The sequence below is a fragment of the Ailuropoda melanoleuca genome, chromosome 3, assembly GCF_002007445.2.
Source record: "Ailuropoda melanoleuca isolate Jingjing chromosome 3, ASM200744v2, whole genome shotgun sequence".
Lineage (NCBI taxonomy): Eukaryota > Metazoa > Chordata > Mammalia > Carnivora > Ursidae > Ailuropoda > Ailuropoda melanoleuca.
The window spans coordinates 135,008,769-135,027,773 of NC_048220.1; the positions used below are offsets into that span (position 1 = coordinate 135,008,769).

The 19,005-nt window shown below is 41.6% G+C and overlaps 1 protein-coding gene across 3 annotated transcripts in view; it reads right to left on the reverse strand.

Annotated features, from left to right (window-relative positions):
* FBXL7 (F-box and leucine rich repeat protein 7) overlaps window positions 1–19,005 on the reverse strand; it is a 376,376-nt gene that overhangs the window by 270,706 nt on the left and 86,665 nt on the right. For all 3 annotated transcript variants that reach the window (XM_011222799.3, XM_034657077.1, XM_034657078.1), the window contains exon 2: window positions 8,951–9,040. In XM_011222799.3, the coding sequence (XP_011221101.1) occupies window positions 8,951–9,040 (90 nt within the window). The remainder of the gene's footprint in view (window positions 1–8,950; window positions 9,041–19,005) is intronic.

Genomic DNA, 19,005 nt, shown 5'->3' on the forward strand with positions numbered 1-19,005 from the left:
GATGGCTAATGATTTTGAACATTTTTTCATGTGTCTGTTAGCCATTTGTATGTCTTCATTGGAAAAGTACCTGTTCATATCCTCTGCCCATTTTATGATTTGTTTATTTGTTTCTCGCATATTGAGTTTGAGAAGTTCTTTGTAGATCCTGGATCTGTAGCATCATTTGCAAATATCTTCTCCCATTCCATGGGCTGCCTCTTAGTTTTTTCGACTGTTTCCTTGGCTGTGCAGAAACGTTTTATCTCTCATTATTTGTTAATCAGCCTAACAGCCTTGGGAAGCCTGGGACTTCCTGATGAAGTTAGTTTATCCTCAGGAAGTTATTTCCTAGTCAAAGAGGAAGTCAACAGATGTGTTAACCTGATTTTTAAGGTCAGACTGTGTCCATGACTGTAAAGGGCAAATATTTCCAGTATCAGGTTATTCTTTCTAAAATGTTGGTCCCCAACCCCTTCCATATGCCCTTTTGCCTTCTATGAGCTCAGAAGTCAGCCTTTTAGTGTAAAACCCCCCAAATAACCCAAAGAAAGGTGGTGGGTATAAAATGTCATAGAGCGATGGCGTACTTGTCACTGATGCAGTATGAACAATGTGCAGCCACTCTGTAACTAAATATTTTAGTGGAAGACTGGATGTTCAAAGCACTTCGGGAATGTATTCAGTGTTGTTGAGAAGGGGCCTCTTCAGAAGCCTCCATTTTTCCCCACATGAACCTAGATGGATTTTTCCAAATTCCTCACAGCCTTACAGCCATGCTGTATCTTCCTGTGCAGACTTCCACCTTCTGTCCACACGGGAGAAGCCACGTCCCAGGCTTCCATGACACCTTTCCCAACTGCTCCAACCCATGCCTCTCTCCCTTCCTCTCCTACAACAGCACCTCTGCAGAGCACTTATCCCACAATCTTATCCCACCCTGAATTACTATTGCACTGATTCATAGTGTTTATTTCCCCCAGTAATTGCCAAGGTTCCGGCAACAGTAGGTCTTGCCATGAAATCAAATTCCGTCAGAAGCCAAATAGCTAACAGCAGTATTGTGAAAGATGCTTGGTTAAGGCAACAGAGAATGATGGGGACTCAGGAGCTACCCCACCTAAATCCATTACATTAAACCCAAAACAAGTTTTGAAAATTCTTCAAGGAGAAGAAAACACGTCTGAGGGCTCATTCTCTGTGCTACCAATCTGCGACTGACATACATTTTGTAGTCTTCCCGTAAGTGCCTAAACAAATGTATTTAAACCCAGATTACGTCCTTTCACAACTTTCCATTGAATTAAATTACTGAGATTACTGGTAAGGTATCTGAGAAATGATCCAAGCCTTCACTGCAAATACACTTAGCTGTATTTAGGTGAACCAGAATGTCCACAGCTAAAATATATCAATTATTTATTGAGTGTTTTTTAGCAATGACAGAATAGAGGTGAGAGAAAAACAGAATAATTTTACACACGGGATGAGAATGCTAAAGTTCTGATGTTTTCTCTCCTAACTCTACATAAAGGCACTGACAGACGCCAGATGTCTCAATTAAGTATTACTTTAAGATGTCCTTAGACACACACACACACACACACACTCATGTACAGAAACCTAATTTCCTTCTGAGACTATTAAATGACATTTTTGCCATTCTGGATGATTCATTTTGGAAGATAATTCCCTTAAGAAATTAAACTTAGTTCTTGAGTCTGAGATGGTATTGAGGGTTTCATTACACATTTTCAGGCTTACATAACAATTTTGTGGATACCAAGATGATGAGTTTTCCACTGCTTAAACTAATCCTCAAATGCAAATTTGACTTCTTTATTAAGTTGGGCACATTGAATCTATAATGTGCTCAAATAACCCGATGTAATTGGTACAGTTTTTCAAAAGTCACCTAACTTACAATTAGGCAGTAGTTAGAAACTTGGCCATGAAGCAGTGGCTTGTTAATTTCATTACCAAAACACATTAAGCTTCAACAGCTAAAGCCTTGTAAGGTTTTCCTAAATAATCCTGAAATTTTCAGAAATAGTTAAGCTTGAAATTTAATTTTTAAAAGCAAAACAAATCTTTATAATAGTCAGGCATCACCTTCTTCATACACAGAGTAAAAGCTCCTAACTGCATATTTCTGATTTTGGGACTCTTCCTCCCATAAGGTCCTCCAAAACCATCCTTCCAGTTTGAACAGATGTCATCTTATCACTATTTTTAAAGAGATTTTCTCTATGCTATTTACTTTCTGCACTTCTGTACTTTTTATTCCTCTTCCCATGTTATATGTTTTCACTCTATATTTTCTCTTGTGTCATGGATGGAGTTCCATTCGATGCAATAGACTGCTTCGAGGCACGGTTCCAGTCTTGCAAGGCACATGCTTGAAGATTAATATCTTCCACCTGTGTACATTTCCAATTAAAGAATAACTGCTTGGCTCAGTTTTAAAGTAACAAGGAGTAATGTAACTAGTCAGTACTTTTATATTGCATGTACTATAGATCCTATATCATGATTAATTTAAATATCAATTTCAAACCCGAAGTCTGTCTGATGCAGTATGTTAAGGACACAGTTATGATAACCTGCAAACTAAGCCTTCAACAGTTTAGTAAAAAGGCAGCTTGGAATATTGACATTTGCTTTCAGTAACGAAGAATTTAAAGTAAATTTCTAGACTATACATGTATAATACTGATAATTGGGACACAATTATGGATTGGCATTTTGAAAATATAAGGACTTTCAAGATATATTTTGATATAAACATAAAAATGATTAGCATGAAATTCTTAGTAGTTCTACATGACAATTACAAAACAAGCATTAAGAAAAAATCTTATTCAGAATCTGGTACTTATAACAATCTTTGCTGTTTACTAATTTTCCATGACTTTGGGCCACACTGATGCTTTCCCAGTTTCCCTACTGTCATCTGCCAAATGAAAACATGTACTCTTCCTTCTCGAGAGTAATGTGACAATGAAACAGTTGAATGCAATAATGCTCATGAGAGCGCTAGGGGCAGCATGAAATAATATGTACCCCAAAAATGTGCATTGAATTTGCTGGATGGTCAAAAAGTCTTTCATTTAGGGAAATGAAATCTACCTTGAATTAAAAGCATCATCTTTCTCTTCCTGAGTGACTCATGTGAATTTTGTTTGAGCAGTATACTCAAGAAGCAGAAAGAAGATAATATAAGGAAGACAAAGAGAATAAAACAAAGCCAGCCAGATTCCTGGGCATTTTCAAAATAACTTCATTTAGAATTGGTCTAATTGGGGCACTGAACACGTGTTAACCCATGACTGTATAAATAAAGTGGTGATTTTAGGTACCATGGAAAGAATTCTTTCTATATCAGCTCATTTCACTCATGGCTCAAATGAAACATTTTAAAATTAATTTCCTTCAGGGAGTTAATTAAATGGGCAATTTTGCAAAACAATATTAAGTGAATTTATTGAAAGGCTATTTTATAATCATGAGCCAACTTAAAGGCAGGGTTTCCATCTCCAGCTGAGAAGCTAACCTATGTAAGTAGGTTAGGATCCTTCTGCTATTTGAAGTAGACCCTCTCCTCCCATTGGAAGGATTGCTCTATTTGAACTCAGTCTTTCTCAAACTCTTCCGGACAGCCTGCCCCCTGGCTGCAACCAGCTCAAACAGCAGCCAGCAATCCAGTGGACAAAACAGAATTAAATAGCTGCACACTTAGAAGGCAACAATGTTTTTAAAGGTTATGCTTTTTCCTGATTTGACCATCTCTCACTGAAACAATACTGTGTCAAACTCCCGCTCGACAATTTATTAGGTGTGTAATATTGAGCAAATCTCTTTATTTCTCTGTGCCGCAGGGATTTCTTTGTAAAATGAGTGTATTAGATTAGAAAATTGCCAAGGCCTTTGTAGCTCTAAAAATCCTATGATTCCATATTTGTCTGGCTTGATAACAGCATTTATAAGCCATCACACCTATAAATTGTGTTGTCAGTGAGTTCAGTATCTGAACTTGAGTATGTTTAAAGAGCGGCTGGATGAAGTTGACTCTTCATCAGCCAATTACCAATGGCATTTGGCCTTTATTTTTTATTTTTTTAAAGATTTTATTTATTTATTCGACAGAGAGAGAGACACCCAGCGAGAGAGGGAACACAAGCAGGCGGAGTGGGAAAGGAAGAAGCAGGCTCCCAGCGGAGGAGCCTGATGTGGGGCTCGATTCCATAACGCCAGGATCACGCCCTGAGCCGAAGGCAGACGCTTAACCGCTGTGCCACCCAGGCGCCCGGCATTTGGCCTTTAAAATAATTGTGTCACCTTCCCCCAGCTCCAAAGAAGTTTGAGCTGTTGAGACCTTTAATTGTCACCATTAAAGCCACGTCCTCANCATTTGGCCTTTAAAATAACTGTGTCACCTTCCCCCAGCTCCAAAGAAGTTTGAGCTGTTGAGACCTTTAATTGTCACCATTAAAGCCACGTCCTCATAACCCTGTTCTGAGAAAGAAGCCCAAGCCGAGCTTACTATTTCTGATTCTGTGTCAGGCTGGCTGCTGTGTGCTCTATTCTAACCGTGGGCTGGACGTGACTTTCATAGCTGAAAGTCAAAGGCCATTCCTTCCAGTACAAGGGAGAACACCCCGTGGATGAGAAAGACTGAAAAAAGTGTAACAGAAAGAATAGCAACACAACTGGAAAGAATTAAGCTGTGGCCTAGGAGGCTGGAATGCAGATTTTGTTGGGAAAAATGGAATGTTTCCAGCTTTCTGCACTTGAACCCAAACCCCCTACAGTGTCAGGAAATCAGGAACTTAAACTGTCACAAGAAATATAATGGGCTTTAAAGAAAGCCTATTCCATTTATCAAGGAGAAAGCTCTGCAGACTGCCAATTCCTTGAAAGAGGTGTGGCTTTAGACTCTCAAAATTAAGATGCACGAAGTTTTTGCATGAGATTTTGGAATGGAATACTACCATTTACGTAAAAATACCATTCTCTGTTGGATGAAAACCGAACTGTATCACCGTCTGTGCCCACCATGCCTCGGAGAACAGCCTTATGACCCAAAGTGGATGAGTGGGAACATCAGGTAGACGGCAAGGACATACTTACTAGAATGAATAAATGTGACCAGGGCCTTAACCATCAATCAGGCTTGGTTGCTAAAAACTTAAAATCCAAGCTGAGGTTAGAGACTCTCCAGGAAAAGCTGAAAAGAAGAAAGAAAGAAAAGAAAGAAAGAAAGAAAGAAAGAAAGAAAGAAAGAAAGAAAGAAAGAAAGAAAGAAAGAAAAGAAGGAAGAAAGAAAGGAAGAAAGGAAGAAAGAAAGAAAGAAAGAAAGAGAGAAAGAAAGAAAGAAAGAAAGAAAGAAAAGAAAGAAAAAGAAAAAGAAAAGAAAAAAGAAAAGAAGAGAATAGAAAAAAAGAAAAAGGCTTTGAGAAACCTGTGGGTCTATCATTTCTCAAGACTTCCAGAACTTCCCAGGAGNGAAAAAAGAAAAGAAGAGAAGAGAAAAAAAGAAAAAGGCTTTGAGAAACCTGTGGGTCTATCATTTCTCAAGACTTCCAGAACTTCCCAGGAGAGTATGTAGTACGAAGAACCCACTATGATGGGACACCATTCGCGGGGCTGTGAACAGGACTGGTCCAGGGACTCCTTATGATGCTTTCAGGGCAGTGCTGGCCCTGAGGCCGGAGCATCTCAGGAGAAGCTTTCAGCCAGCAGCCCTGCTCTCTGTACAGCCAAGACCCATGCTCCTGAAGGGTCTTCTCACCACTGTTCAAGACTTCTTTCCAGAGATGGGAGGCAGCATTTTCAAATAGTTTGTGCTGACTTAGACGCAAGTCTGAAGGTCATGCAGAAGCGGCACTTCCAACACCCATCTACTGGGTCTACCTCAATGACTTTTAGCAAATGTACTGTGTCGCGCAACTTTTACCACGATCCAATTTTAGAACATGGTCACCTCCCCAGTCAGATCCCTGGTGTCTGTCACAGTTAGTCCCGTTTCCCACTGCCAGCCCCAGGTTAGCACACGGTACGTGAGCGCCCTTCCCTCCCCTCAGCTCCCACGTCCTCAGGTCGGGAGCCCCCATGCACCGCGCAGGTTACTTACGTGCGTCCCAGTGAGAGACAAGGACTCTACCATTGGCTGTCTCCTGGAGGCCGGACACAATGGCACATGGGCATGCGCGCACACCCCCCCCCCCCCCCCCCGCCCCACGCCAGGGAATTGCTGTAATTAATACCTTCCCCATCCAGCCCAACAGTGACACATCCAACTCTGCTCCCCAAGTCTTCCAACCCAGCTATTATTGGTATGGCCACGGTTTGCAAAGGCTGCAGGAAAACTGAATACCGTCCTTCACGATATATCTCATTTTTAGAAATCAGTATCACTTAGACCTTTAACCTAAGCATCCTGCCTGTGTTTCTTGAAGAGGGTATCGGTCAAGTCAAAGGTGAAAAAAATCCTCTTGAGAGGATCAAAGAAGTGAAGAAGTAACGTAAGGGTAGTCAGACCGCTTCTGGAAAACCAGTTACACCACTCGCCCAACATTTTCTTAACAACCAAGTTAAACACGGTTCTAGAAACAGTGGGAAGAGAATCAGAGAAACTTTTTAAAATTGGCTCCTCTGTAGCATGTGTAAGAAACTGGTGTTCAGTTTCTGTTTCTTGGCACACGGTAGCTAGTAGGTGCTTTCTGGTAGGAGCAAACGTGCATACCATTGGGTAAACCCACTTTGTGGAGGTCAGAGATTGTGACACCCTAATCCTGGGAGGCGGACCAGGACTCTGTCACCTGTGCATTGAGAAAATGAGCACTGCTGGTGTTTCATCTTGAAAAACCAGGCTGATAATGAGACCGTTCTACAGCAAACATCCCTGAAACACATTTTTATGGAAGTAATACTCACACCTACTTTATCTTAAAATTTTTTTTAATTCTATTGATTAAAAAACAGTAGCAAAATTGGTTCAAACATACAAATAGTAAAAAAAACACTTAATTTTGCAGATATGCAAAAAAATGGATAGCATCTTTCATAGAGATGGGGTTCTTCCATTTAAGAGTTGAAAAAAAAATGCCCTATTAATTTAGCCCAGTTGCTAAAATTTGTTTCACATGGACATCATATTTTCCCGTTTTTCTTTCCTGAATTTACCCACAGAATGGTAGGAAATGCATTGTGACAAAAATGTATAAAACATTGGCTGAGCCTGCATCAAAAGACTCTTCCTAAGCAAAAGGCAGAATAAGATGAAAATTTTAAATCCCTATAGAGTTTTTTTTGTTGTTGTTGAAGCATAAAAAGCAGACATTTTTAGTGCATGAAGCCCCACAATCCCCTCCCCCAGTCCTGCAACAGAGCCCATACAGTTTTGTATTTTCTGTTTTTGAAAAGGAGAAAACACTAAAATGAGCACTTAAATCTGGAGAGGGAAACACAGAGGGATTATTTCACATACTTTTAACTTCCCATTTTCACAGCCACTCCAATTAGCCAAACTATGACCATAACAAGAGTGACTAAAATCATGGTAGAAAGAAGTGAACATCTTACAAAACAAAGATTTCTGATTAGAGAAAACTGTAAGTAAGTTACATTGAAGTGATTTCCACTCGGGCTTCTAAGAACGGAGGCCTCAAAAGCAAACATCTAGAATCAATTTACCTGACTTGCACGTTACCTTAACTGAATTTCAAGAACGACCTAGTGCTCATATTTGAATTAACAGCAGAAAATTCAAATTGGGTTTCTATCTGGTGCTTCACAGCACTGCGGAGAACACCCGGATCTGTTCGCCTTACAATGTTGGTAAAACAACACTAAGGCATTAAACGCCAGGGAATATAATCCCATTATAAAAGCTCTTTATACATCCGTCTGTCTGAAACACACCAAGTCAAAAATACCCAAAGAGAAGACATACACAGCAGCGGCCAACCGCCATCATTCACACACACACGGTCACGCCAAAGAGGAGCAACCACACACTGAAACGACCAACATCAGGTCATGGGGTGCGCCTCCCAGTATCGCAAGCAGCTTCAATTAAGCCTCAAGACAGAGCGTAGAAATACACCTGCACACACCCTGCGCACTTTAAGAAAGCAGGCTCTACCCAAGGTCACCTCACATTGGGTCTTCCATTGTAAGAGGCATCAGCATCTCACACTGGACCTACATTCAACAATTAATTTAGAAGGAGCTCTGCTTCAGAAAAGAGCTCACTTAATTGTGTTTAACATTAAAATAAAAACAACGAATTCCATCGAGTCAGCTTTCCACTAAATAACTACCACAGAAACACTGATTTCCACACGCAAACAAGTAAGAACACAAAAGCTTCTGGACTGCAGAGCAATTAATTCCAACAGGTATTACTACATATTGTGAAATTCTGTATCAAGAATATCAATGAGGCCGATCTTTGCCCTGAGAGGCAGGACTTTCCATGTATTCTTTAAATAATCAAACAAACCTCTTTTTCTCTTCCCACATAATGGTTAATTCAAGTTCTACAAATCACATGATTGTGACCTTCCCCTGGTCAAAATCCTGAATTCCAAGTGTGCCTATTTTGAAAGTTTTTGCAGGAACTTTCAACTACAGCACAGGAATTTTACAATCATAGTGTTTTCCACATTGAAAAACAAGACAGATAACATCATGAAGACTCCCCAAAAGTCAGCCTATTATATTTTCACAAAATAACAGCATTTGCCTTAGAATTGAGACACTTAAATCCTATCAAAACCTCTTTATCAGACGGCCACAGCATAGCACCAGAAAAGCAACTTGGGAAGCCCTTTGCCTTCTCATTTTTAAGAATCTCATATGCTCCCACTCAGTAGAACAGAACTGAGACTCACACATTTTATTTGTCTTCCAAAAATAGCCTGCACTGTGAACACAGGGAGAGAGATAATGAAGACCAGATGCCTACCTTCGCTGGTAGCCACATTCTTCTGGGCTTGGGTCGGCGTGTGATCTGTACTTGAACTCACGTCGGATGAGATGCTTGAGCTGCCTTTGCCTAGAGAAAACAGGAATGAGCAGCTTTTGAGTTTTGGAACTTCAAAACTGGACCATGCCTTCCACTCCATCCCACAGCAAGCCATATCACTTGTTTCCAAGAAAGGAGCCGTAATACCAAGAAGGGAGTTTATTAAGTTTCTTGCTTGATGCATTAAATACCTGACCCATACGAGAATGGAACTAAAGCCTTATTACAGTATAGCTCACCTGTAAACTCAGACAAGATTATAAAACATATGATAACGTAATCTCATTTTGGCATATGTGTGAATACGAAAGGACATGAGGGAAACTCATCTACAGTATTTTTTTTTTGCAACTATAAACTGTACATTTCCCGGTACAGGACAAAAGCATATCTAAGAATGAGGCATTATCCGAAGAGTAAGAACCTGCTGGCTCTTCAAAGAGTTCTATCACCTTAAAAACCAAATTCCCTGTTTTAATAGGTTCTTCTTTAAAAAAATAAACAAATAAAAAACACTTATGTATCTAATGCAGTAGTTACCAAGTGGGGGTGCTTTTTCCCTCGGGGGGGCATTTGGCAATGTCTGGTACCATTTTTAGCTGTCCCAGCTGGGGAGGGGGTGCTGCTAGCACCTCGTAGGTAGAGGCCAGGGATGCTGTCAAATATCTTACAACACACAGAACAGCTCCCACAAGAAAGAATTGTCCAGCACAAAACGTCAGTCATGCCCTGCTGTAAATAATCTTGCTTCAGCTGACAGCTGAGTTTCTACTCTTCTTTTAATACGAAGATACACACTAATGTTACAAAACATTCTTAAAACGTCGCATGGGAGTCTGCAAATATGAACCATACTCACTGCCTAGTGAAGGAAGTGTCAGCGACTGCGCTGAGCAGAGTTCTAAGTTAATTACCATGGCACCTGCTACAGACTGAATGTGATGCCCCCCACCCCCCCAAGTCATCGTAAGACCTAATCCCCAGCGGGATGGTATTAGGAGGTGGAACCTTTGGAAGAGGATTAGAGCATAAGGGTGGAGCCTCATGAATGGAATTAGTGCCCTAGCAGAAGAGACCCCTGAGAGCTCCCTGGCCCCCTCACCATGTGAAGACATACGAAAAAGATAGCCATCTGTGAACCAGGAAGCAGGCTCTCACCAGACACCTTGCTCTTGGACTTTTCAGCCTCCAGAACTGTAAGAATTACATTTTTGTTGTTATAAGCCACTAGTCTATGGTATTTTTTGTAGCCACTTGAACAGGTGAAGCTGGTGCCCACGTCCTTGGTAATCTGCTCCCTCGAGTGTGGATAGAACCTGTAACTTGCCTCTAAACAATAGACTATAGCAACGGTGAGGGGGTTCTGCAGATGCAATTAATTCCCTAACCAGCTGACTTTTGTCAAAGGGAGATTAACCTGGGGGTGCCTGGGTGGCACAGCGGTTAAGCGTCTGCCTTCAGCTCAGGGCGTGATCCTGGCGTTATGGGATCGAGCCCCACATCAGGCTCCTCCGCTATGAGCCTGCTTCTTCCTCTCCCACTCCCCCCTTTTGTTCCCTCTCTTGCTGGCTGTCTCTATCTCTGTCGAATAAATAAATAAAATCTTAAAAAAAAAAAAAGGGAGATTAACCTGGGTGGGCCTGGCCTAAATAGGTAAACTCTCTCCAAGAGTCTAGAGAAGAGACCCTGCCCACTGGCCCTGAAGAAGCAAGCAGCTGTGAGTTCTGCTGCTGCAAGGGAATGAATTCAGGCAACAGCCGTGTGAGCATGGAAGAGGACCCACCCAAGCCTCAGACGAGAGCACGGCCCTGGCCAGTGCCTTCATTACATCTCTGTGAGACCGAGAACAAAACTCCCAGTTGATCCAGGACCAGAATTCTGACCCCAGGAAACTGTGAGATAATAAATGTATCTCGTGTTAAGCAGCTGTTAAGTTTGTGGTCCTTTGTGATGCGGCACGAGAAAATGACCATCCAATTCTATCATAAATGAGCTCTTTTTGCTTCACAAGGTACGATCAGAACTCTTATGTGTGGGTGAGAAACACATTCCCAGTAGTGCTCCCCACGCAGTGGCATACACCCCAGTTTGGGGGAGCATGCCTACGTCGAAATACAGAGCAGAAAAGCCCAGATGAGTTTCACTTTAAGAGTATTAGGGATTAGTTTGTGAATTTTGAGAGTAATGGACCAACCCAAGTTCATGGTGATACCACCTGGGCAGAACGTCAAAAGGCTGTTGTCTCCTTTTACCACCGCCCATTGCTCATGGTGACTTCTGGCTCTGAGACAAGTCTGTTAATTCCTGTTGTCCCTGCCCATTTCACATCCTCCTCCTTGACAGTTAGCCAAGATGACGCAGGAACTCTCCATTAGTTTGGGTCTAGCCCATTTCTCTGGCCTGGCAGTGGTCCCCATTTATCTGCCATGGTTCACCTTCAGAAAGGATTGACACATTGGACCAGGTCCTTAGTTAGAAGTATGTCAATGTGGTCTCTGACCTTAGTCTGCTGCTCCCTTGCTTTTGACCTTGGACATTCACTTCTCCTCCAGGAGGCTTAGTGTCCACATGTGGTAGGAGAGATGGTTAGAATGAGTGATTCCCGGCAGCTCAAATAGTCTATGATTCTCTGAGTCCATTATGGTACTCCTCAAACCTGAGTAATGCCAGCACTCCCTTTAATATGGCACAACATATTATTGTTCACCACTAATGGAGACTTAAATTATTTTTAGTATACTGTTATTTAGTGATGCACAAATGGAAAGCTAAAAATAAACTCCATATGCTTTAACTCTGATTCAACAATAAGACCAAAACAAAGTAACAAATTAAACACAAAAACAAGAAAGTCCATAAAATTCAAATTAACAGCGTTAATTTAATGTGGCAAATGATGTTATTTTGCAGAGAGATTAAATTGCCTTTGAAAATGTAAATATAGTACTGGCTGCTAAAGCCAATATCTTCTTGGTTTGGGCATACCTTTGCTAACCCCAGTGAGGGCTCGGCCTGCCCACCACTTCCCTCCATTCAAACAGGGTAGTCCTTCCTCCCACAACAGGATGACCCATCACTGGGCCTTCACTCAGTCTGACTGTTTCACTCACAATCTTTAAGTCTACTCCTCTTTTACTCCTTATTGGCCCTTAAGCATTGAAGCAGAATTCTTGCCTTAAAAGATAGGCGTAAACTTGGACAAGGAAATCTTGTGGCAGGACTCATCTATTAAAGGGAACCAGTATACAGTGATTTATTGTTTTTTTATGATTGTCATCAAAACAAAAGCACAAAGTAAAATAAATATCAGAGGAAATTCTCAGACAGGTCTGAAAACAGAATGCAGACCCCTCAGGGGACCACAAACTCCAATTTAAGAAATGCTGGTCTATGAAGAAAGGGAAGAAGATAAAAAAACAAATATTATCATCAATGATATTTATAATAACAGCTATGGATGCTGTGCTGTGTAGTCTAGTAAATACTTCAAATGTTTCACCACATAGTCACTATGCCCTGTGGCTATGTTTTGCAATCACTTTTTCATTACTGCCCTCCCCCCAAGGAAACTTTTTGGACTTTTTTCCTAATTATCCCCCAAAAGAAATTGTAATACGGCCAATATACTGTATATCTGTTTGTGCTCTGTGTATATCTTTGGTTTTTACATAAAAAGGAGTTCTCAACCCCCCCCCCCATTAAGAACCAATTTTTGTCCCTTTGAGTACATGGGCCTTTGATAGCAAAACACTGACTATTAAGCAAATTAACTAATTAAGGAAAGCAAGATAATAGAGAATTACAGTCCACTCTTATTATTCACGGTAATTACGTTCTACAAAGTCACCACAAACAATGAACTAACAATACTCGGTCACTGCTTCTAGGGGAAAGACAGGAGTAGGTTTCTGCCAGCTGCTGGTCACAACATTTTTGTCCCCCCATCAATACATAACCTTGTTTCACGTGTGTTTCTGTTTAGAGACACCTTATTAATATATACTGTTGATCGATCAGTCCTGAACTTGTGACCAACAGTGCTGTCATTCGAACTTAAATGAAGTTTATCTAATAATACACGTGAGGCACATCACAACCTTCTCATACTTAGGAACACCAAACAGCCCGTCAGCATGATGCTTGAAGGCCACCTTAAGTAATGAAACCACCATCAAAACTCAAAAAATCAACAAATGTGGTGGTAAACAGGCTGCAAAAAGGACACTTAAGGGCTGAAACAAGACACTTAAAGCTGAAACAAGAAGGCAGACGTCATCGTGTTCATCCCCAGCCGGGAACGTGCACGCTGGGAGACTCGGATTTTTTGCCACTCTGCTCATGTCCTCGGTGAGTATTGATTTGGGGATTACAAACAAATTTTAACGAGTAGACAAATTTGCAGATATGGAATCCACAAATAGTGAGCATCAACTGTATATAATCTTGTATTACATACAGGCAGCTCTCGTGTGGACTGGAGTGAGTATAGTCCAGGGTCAGGAGGCCAGGGCTCCTATCTGAATTTGTCATGTACCAGTGTTGGGCAAATTAATAAACCCCTCTGTGCTTTAGTTTTTTTCAGCTATAAACAGGGTGGGGATGACCCATCCCTGCCTCCTAGGGCTGTTATGAAGAGTCAATAAAATAATCCAGATACAGCACTTAGGAAATACTCCACAAATCTTGGAATAATGGGGTTCATATTTCAGATGCTATTAATATGCTCTTTGTTTCTACCTTGCTTCTGGAGGCATAACCATCTCCCCAGTGAGTTCAGGAAAAAGGTGTATGTTTTGGGGTGGGAAGCTTACAGGAGGAACTCAAAGGAATGAACGAGGTGCTATGGGGCTCCCAATAGTCAGAAAACAAAAATCAGAAGTCTAACAATGTTCCTACAAGCCACGTTATTGTCTTAGAAAGATCGTGCCACATTTCTCACCTTCCGACACTGTTTGGTTTAATAACTGTTGTCTATACCTTGGCCAAATTGACAGAGAAAACTGTCCATCATCGTGTAGACCACGTGAGTTTAAACTCCCTATCTACCAGTTCCAAGTAATGTGTCAAGGAGAAAATCTTGCTGATTCTCTAAAGTTCATTGTCTTTATCCATAAAGTAGGGATAAAAACAAATAAAAAATCACTCTCGGTTGCCTCTACTATAAATGGGGAATTGGACCCACCCTTCAGTGTTTGGGGACATTGCAAGGAAAAATAAATGGGCTCTAGCTGGTAAAGCATGCAATCATATCAAGAGCTCACCCTGTGATTGTTTAGAACTGACCCATTTATTACAGTCTAACTTGTATCAGGAAACAAGAAATGAAATTTAAAACACTAATTATTATTATCCTACTATATGGACACATAATAGTAAATAAATATTATATACACATGTAAATTAAATTATATATACCCTATATAGCTAGCAAAAATCCCTCCAATATGAGCAAGGCTGACAATTCTGCCCTCTATCTAACTGCTTTACCTACATGAAAGTTTGTTTATCTGACCAATGGCCAAAACTCTCATTAGGGGTTATGAGCCTATCAGAACCATGCCTGTTAAATTTGGTAAAGTACAAAGTTGCACTTTGTTTAATATCCTCCCAACTGGGCTGAAGGCTCAAATGAGGACAGCTGAACAAACTAGGTATCAAATACAAATACAAATACCAAAGCAAGTGAAGACCAACTAATGCATGGACGTTGGTCAATGTTATTTGTAACAGATTAACACACATATAATTCTCAATCAGAGTACGGAGAAACTACTCAGCAGACTGCTCCTCCAGATCAGCTGGGACACACGGTTAATCCAGGGACGTTAGCAGAATGAAGGGCTGGTCTTCTATTCTAGCTGTGCATTCCTTGTTAGAATGTGCCATGTTTCCCCGGTGTTTGAACAGAAAGACAATGTTCATTCAATGAGGGTTCTATTGTAGAGAGTGATTTTAAGTCTCTTTATTTTTTCAATATTTTATTTATTTATTTGAGAGAAAGAAAACAGAAGCAGGGGGAGGGGAAGGGGGGAAGAAGAGAGAATCTCGAGCAGACTCCCCACTAAGCCTGGAGCTTGTCTTCAATCTCAAGACCCTGAGGTCATGACCTGAGCCATGGCCAAGAGTTGGATGCTTAACCCACTGAGCCATCCAGGTGCCCCTTGTCCCTTCATCTTATAATTCCCTTATGTAAAACTGCAAAACTAAGTTTCTTCTCTCTTCTTCCCAGTGCCCAAGGTGATTTTGTAAATGCAGGTATTTAAAACAAGACAGTCAGACATTCTGTTGTAATTTATTGATAACATGAGGAAGGTAAAGGGTGGAATAGAAAAGATCAATCAATACATGACCAAAAAAATGAACCAATGGGTCCTATGATCAACATTCTTAAAAGTCCAAGAAATTACTTGCGAAATTGATTCCTTATATAACTTCCAGATTATATGCATTGAATGCATTCCTGTGGGTTTCAGCCACAGACTTCTGATATGAAATCCACAAACAAGCACGAGGACCAACATGGGGGCCTCAGCCCATGACATTTCCTATTCCTTTCCAGTACCTTGTTTTCAAGCCACTGTTGGCACACCATGACAACCTGGTTTAACACTAAATGTCTACACCAAATGAAAGAGAATTTTTTTCAATGTCTTAGAATTAGATCACAGGAGTGGTGGGTCATATTTGTGTGTTGAATTCACTGTTATTTTCCTGATTGTTATCTTGAGATAATTTCTTACTTCTTTGATCCACAGTTCAAGTGTCTATACGTAAAGAATAATAATATTAGTTTTCTCAAAGAATGATCTGGCTTAACCCCCAGCCCAGGTGTATACTGGGTTTTGAAAAGGAACTGATATCGTGAAAGCATATTAGCTCTTTCAGGCTAAGGGGGAGAGAGAGATTTAACAAAGGAATTCTCCAGAGTCAGAAACCTGAAATAGAGGGAAATGAAGGATCAAATCCAAAACACTCTGCTTTACTTAACGGTGAGCAAAAATCAGTAGATGGTCCCCTTTGTGTTTGCGTCTCCCCTGGAGAAGACCGGAATAGGAGATGAAGAGGATGAGAGGAAGAAAGGAAAGGAAACAGAAGGGGAACCCTCAGCCCTGATGTTCTTTTTATTTCAAGCCATTTAACGCCCTAACTGGTATTTTCCTTACGCCAGTTTCCCAAAGCACTTAGCAAGTGGTCTCAGGGCCACTGAGCAGGGTGCTTACATCTGTAATGTGCTGGCGGTCCAGGGCAGAGCTGGAAAACAGGATAGTTAAGTGAGCACCTGCTTCATGCCCAGGCAGCGGTGTGCTGGCCCCTTCCGCTAAGAAGCTGCCATTCTTACAGGTTTATATTCAGCCTAAGAAAAGCCAAGGACACTTTTCAGCATTTGCCTTATCGCTGAGAGATGCAGTCACCACTCAAATCCAAGCCCTGATTCAGAGGGGTGGCATTTTTTAATTACATTAAAATATGTATAACAAAATTTGCCATAAAATTTGACTATTTTTAAGTGTACAATGTAATTCACGATATTGGGCGACCATCACTATTTCCAAAATTTTTCACTACCTGACAAAGAAATCCTGTATCCATTACACAATAACTCCCCATTCCTCCCTCCCCCAGCCGCTGGTAACCTCTGATCTGCTTTTTGTCCCAGTGAATTAGCCTATTCTGGATACAGCACCTAAGTGGAATAATACAACATTTGTCGTTTGGTGTCTGGCTTATTTCACTTTTTCTTTTCTTTTTTTTTTTTTTTAAGATTTTATTTACTTATTTGAGAGAGAGAAAGAGAGCACAAGCAAGGGGAGGGGCAGAATGAGAGGAAGAAGACTCCTTGCTGAGCAGGGAGCGTGACACGGGGCTCGATCCCAGGACCCGGAGATCATGACCTGAGCTGAAGGCAGACGCATCACCAACGGAGCCCCCCAGGTGCCCCATTATTTCACTTTTTCAAGGTTCCCTCAGGCTTTAGCATGTCTCAGGACTTCATATCTTTTTACGGCTGAATAATACTTCATCGTGTATATACACCATGTTCTGTTTATTTGATTCTCTGTTGAGGGGCTTTTGTCTGTTGCCTCTTCCTTTGGCCATTGTGGGTAATGCTGCAATGACAGGGCTGGCTTTGATTGCTTGTGGTTTTTCACTTTCAAACTTCTGGCGCATGTTGTTTTCAGCCGAAATCAGATCCTCAGCGCTGTGGCTGGAGCAAACGAACAAAGTACACAGAGTTCTTCCAGGACAGAACAATGCGACAAGCCCACCACTGAGTCAGCAGCTCCTTGAGAGCCTTCTGCACCCCTGCCTCAGCCCCCAGGAATGGAATGTCAAGCAAGGATGGCGGGAGTGTTGAGTTACCTCCAGGCAGGGCTGGATGGCCGCTGCGGCCGGGAGCAGTGATCTAGAACAGAAAACCAGCACATGGCACCGATGTCAGCCGAGCAGACGTCAGGCTTTGGAATCCGAACACACACCTGCGGCACAAGCTCTGCACCTGGAAGGCCTGCGAGGCTCTGAGTGCACACTTGGGGGCTTCCTCCTTCTCCCCAAATGGGGACTGTGCATGATCTAAGAAAGGCAAGAGCTTCTGCCTCGTGTAAGACAGAGCAGGAGGGGGTGTCCCACTCCCAAAGCACAGGAGCGAAACTGTGATGTGAAATGCAAGCCCAGGGCTTAACCGCACGTGACCCTGAAGGATAGGCAATCATTTAAGCAGTGTTAGCTTCAAAGCCAAAGGGTAAACAGAGAAAGAATGAAATAGAAATAAATGATCAGCAATCAGCACGCCCTCATGTCATTCTTTTTCTTGGGGGAAGAAAGAAGGCATGCTTAGACAAAAATCCCAATTAAAACCCATCTCTTCTGCATGCCTTCTGTATGCTGTGATGAACAAAAAGAAAAAGAAAGGGGCATGACTTTGACAAATCCACGGGAGGTAGCAGATGGCCGCAAAGGGGCCCAAAGCACAGCGGATCTCCTGGGGGGCGTGGAGCCTGATGTGGGGCTGCTTAGACCTGAATCTTGCCTTCACCACTAACTACATGGTTGAGCCTCAGGCCGTTTCCTTACTTTTGAACAGGAGTTACTCCATCTTAAAATAGGGCACCGCAAAGTCGACACTCACGGAGCAGCGTGAGAATAAAATGATGTAAGGCAATGGCTGAGAACGGCAGATACATATAAAAGATACTTAATACATGCTAGGTCTTATTAATCATCATCCTGATCGATATCCTCAATCAATAACTCGGTGTAATTCAACAAGTACATGTGAGACCTACTGCACACGAAGGATGATGATTAGCTTTGGGAAAAGCAAGACAGATCATATTGGGCTGGGGAGATAAACCACAGACACATGAATAGGATTGAACATAAATGCAGTATGGTTAAGTTTCTAAATCGGATCAGTGAGTGACATCCCCAAATACTATCTGATTCACAAAGTTTCATTGCTGTTTAGTGTGACTGCTTCTTTTCACATATAATGACATTAAAGATATGTAGATTGATTGAAATCAATCATGTCTGTCTTCTCCACTTGGATCCTCAACTCCACGAGAGTAGCGTAGGTTCTCCGTACTGTTTTGTTCGCTGCTGCCACCACCAAAGCAAACACTGTGCTGGGCACATTGTAGCCATTCAGTGCATATGTGTTGAATGAGTTGGCACAAGAGTGAGGTTCTGACTGAGTGAATAACTGGAAATTCATTCTTTTTCTTTTTTTTTTTTTTTTTTTTGGNGGTAGTCTCCACACCCAGCATGGAGCCCAACGCAGGGCTTGACCTCAAAACTCTGAGATCAAGACCAGAGCTGAGATCAAGAGTCAGAGACTTAACCGACCGAGCCACCCAGGCACCCCTGGAAATTTATTTCTAATGGAATAGCCTGGCCCTGGAATGTTTCCTAACAAGCACCATCCCTTCCTTACAGACACCACTCAAACCTATGTTAACCCAAAAGAGAGTCTTTACACAACGGCTATGTGTGGC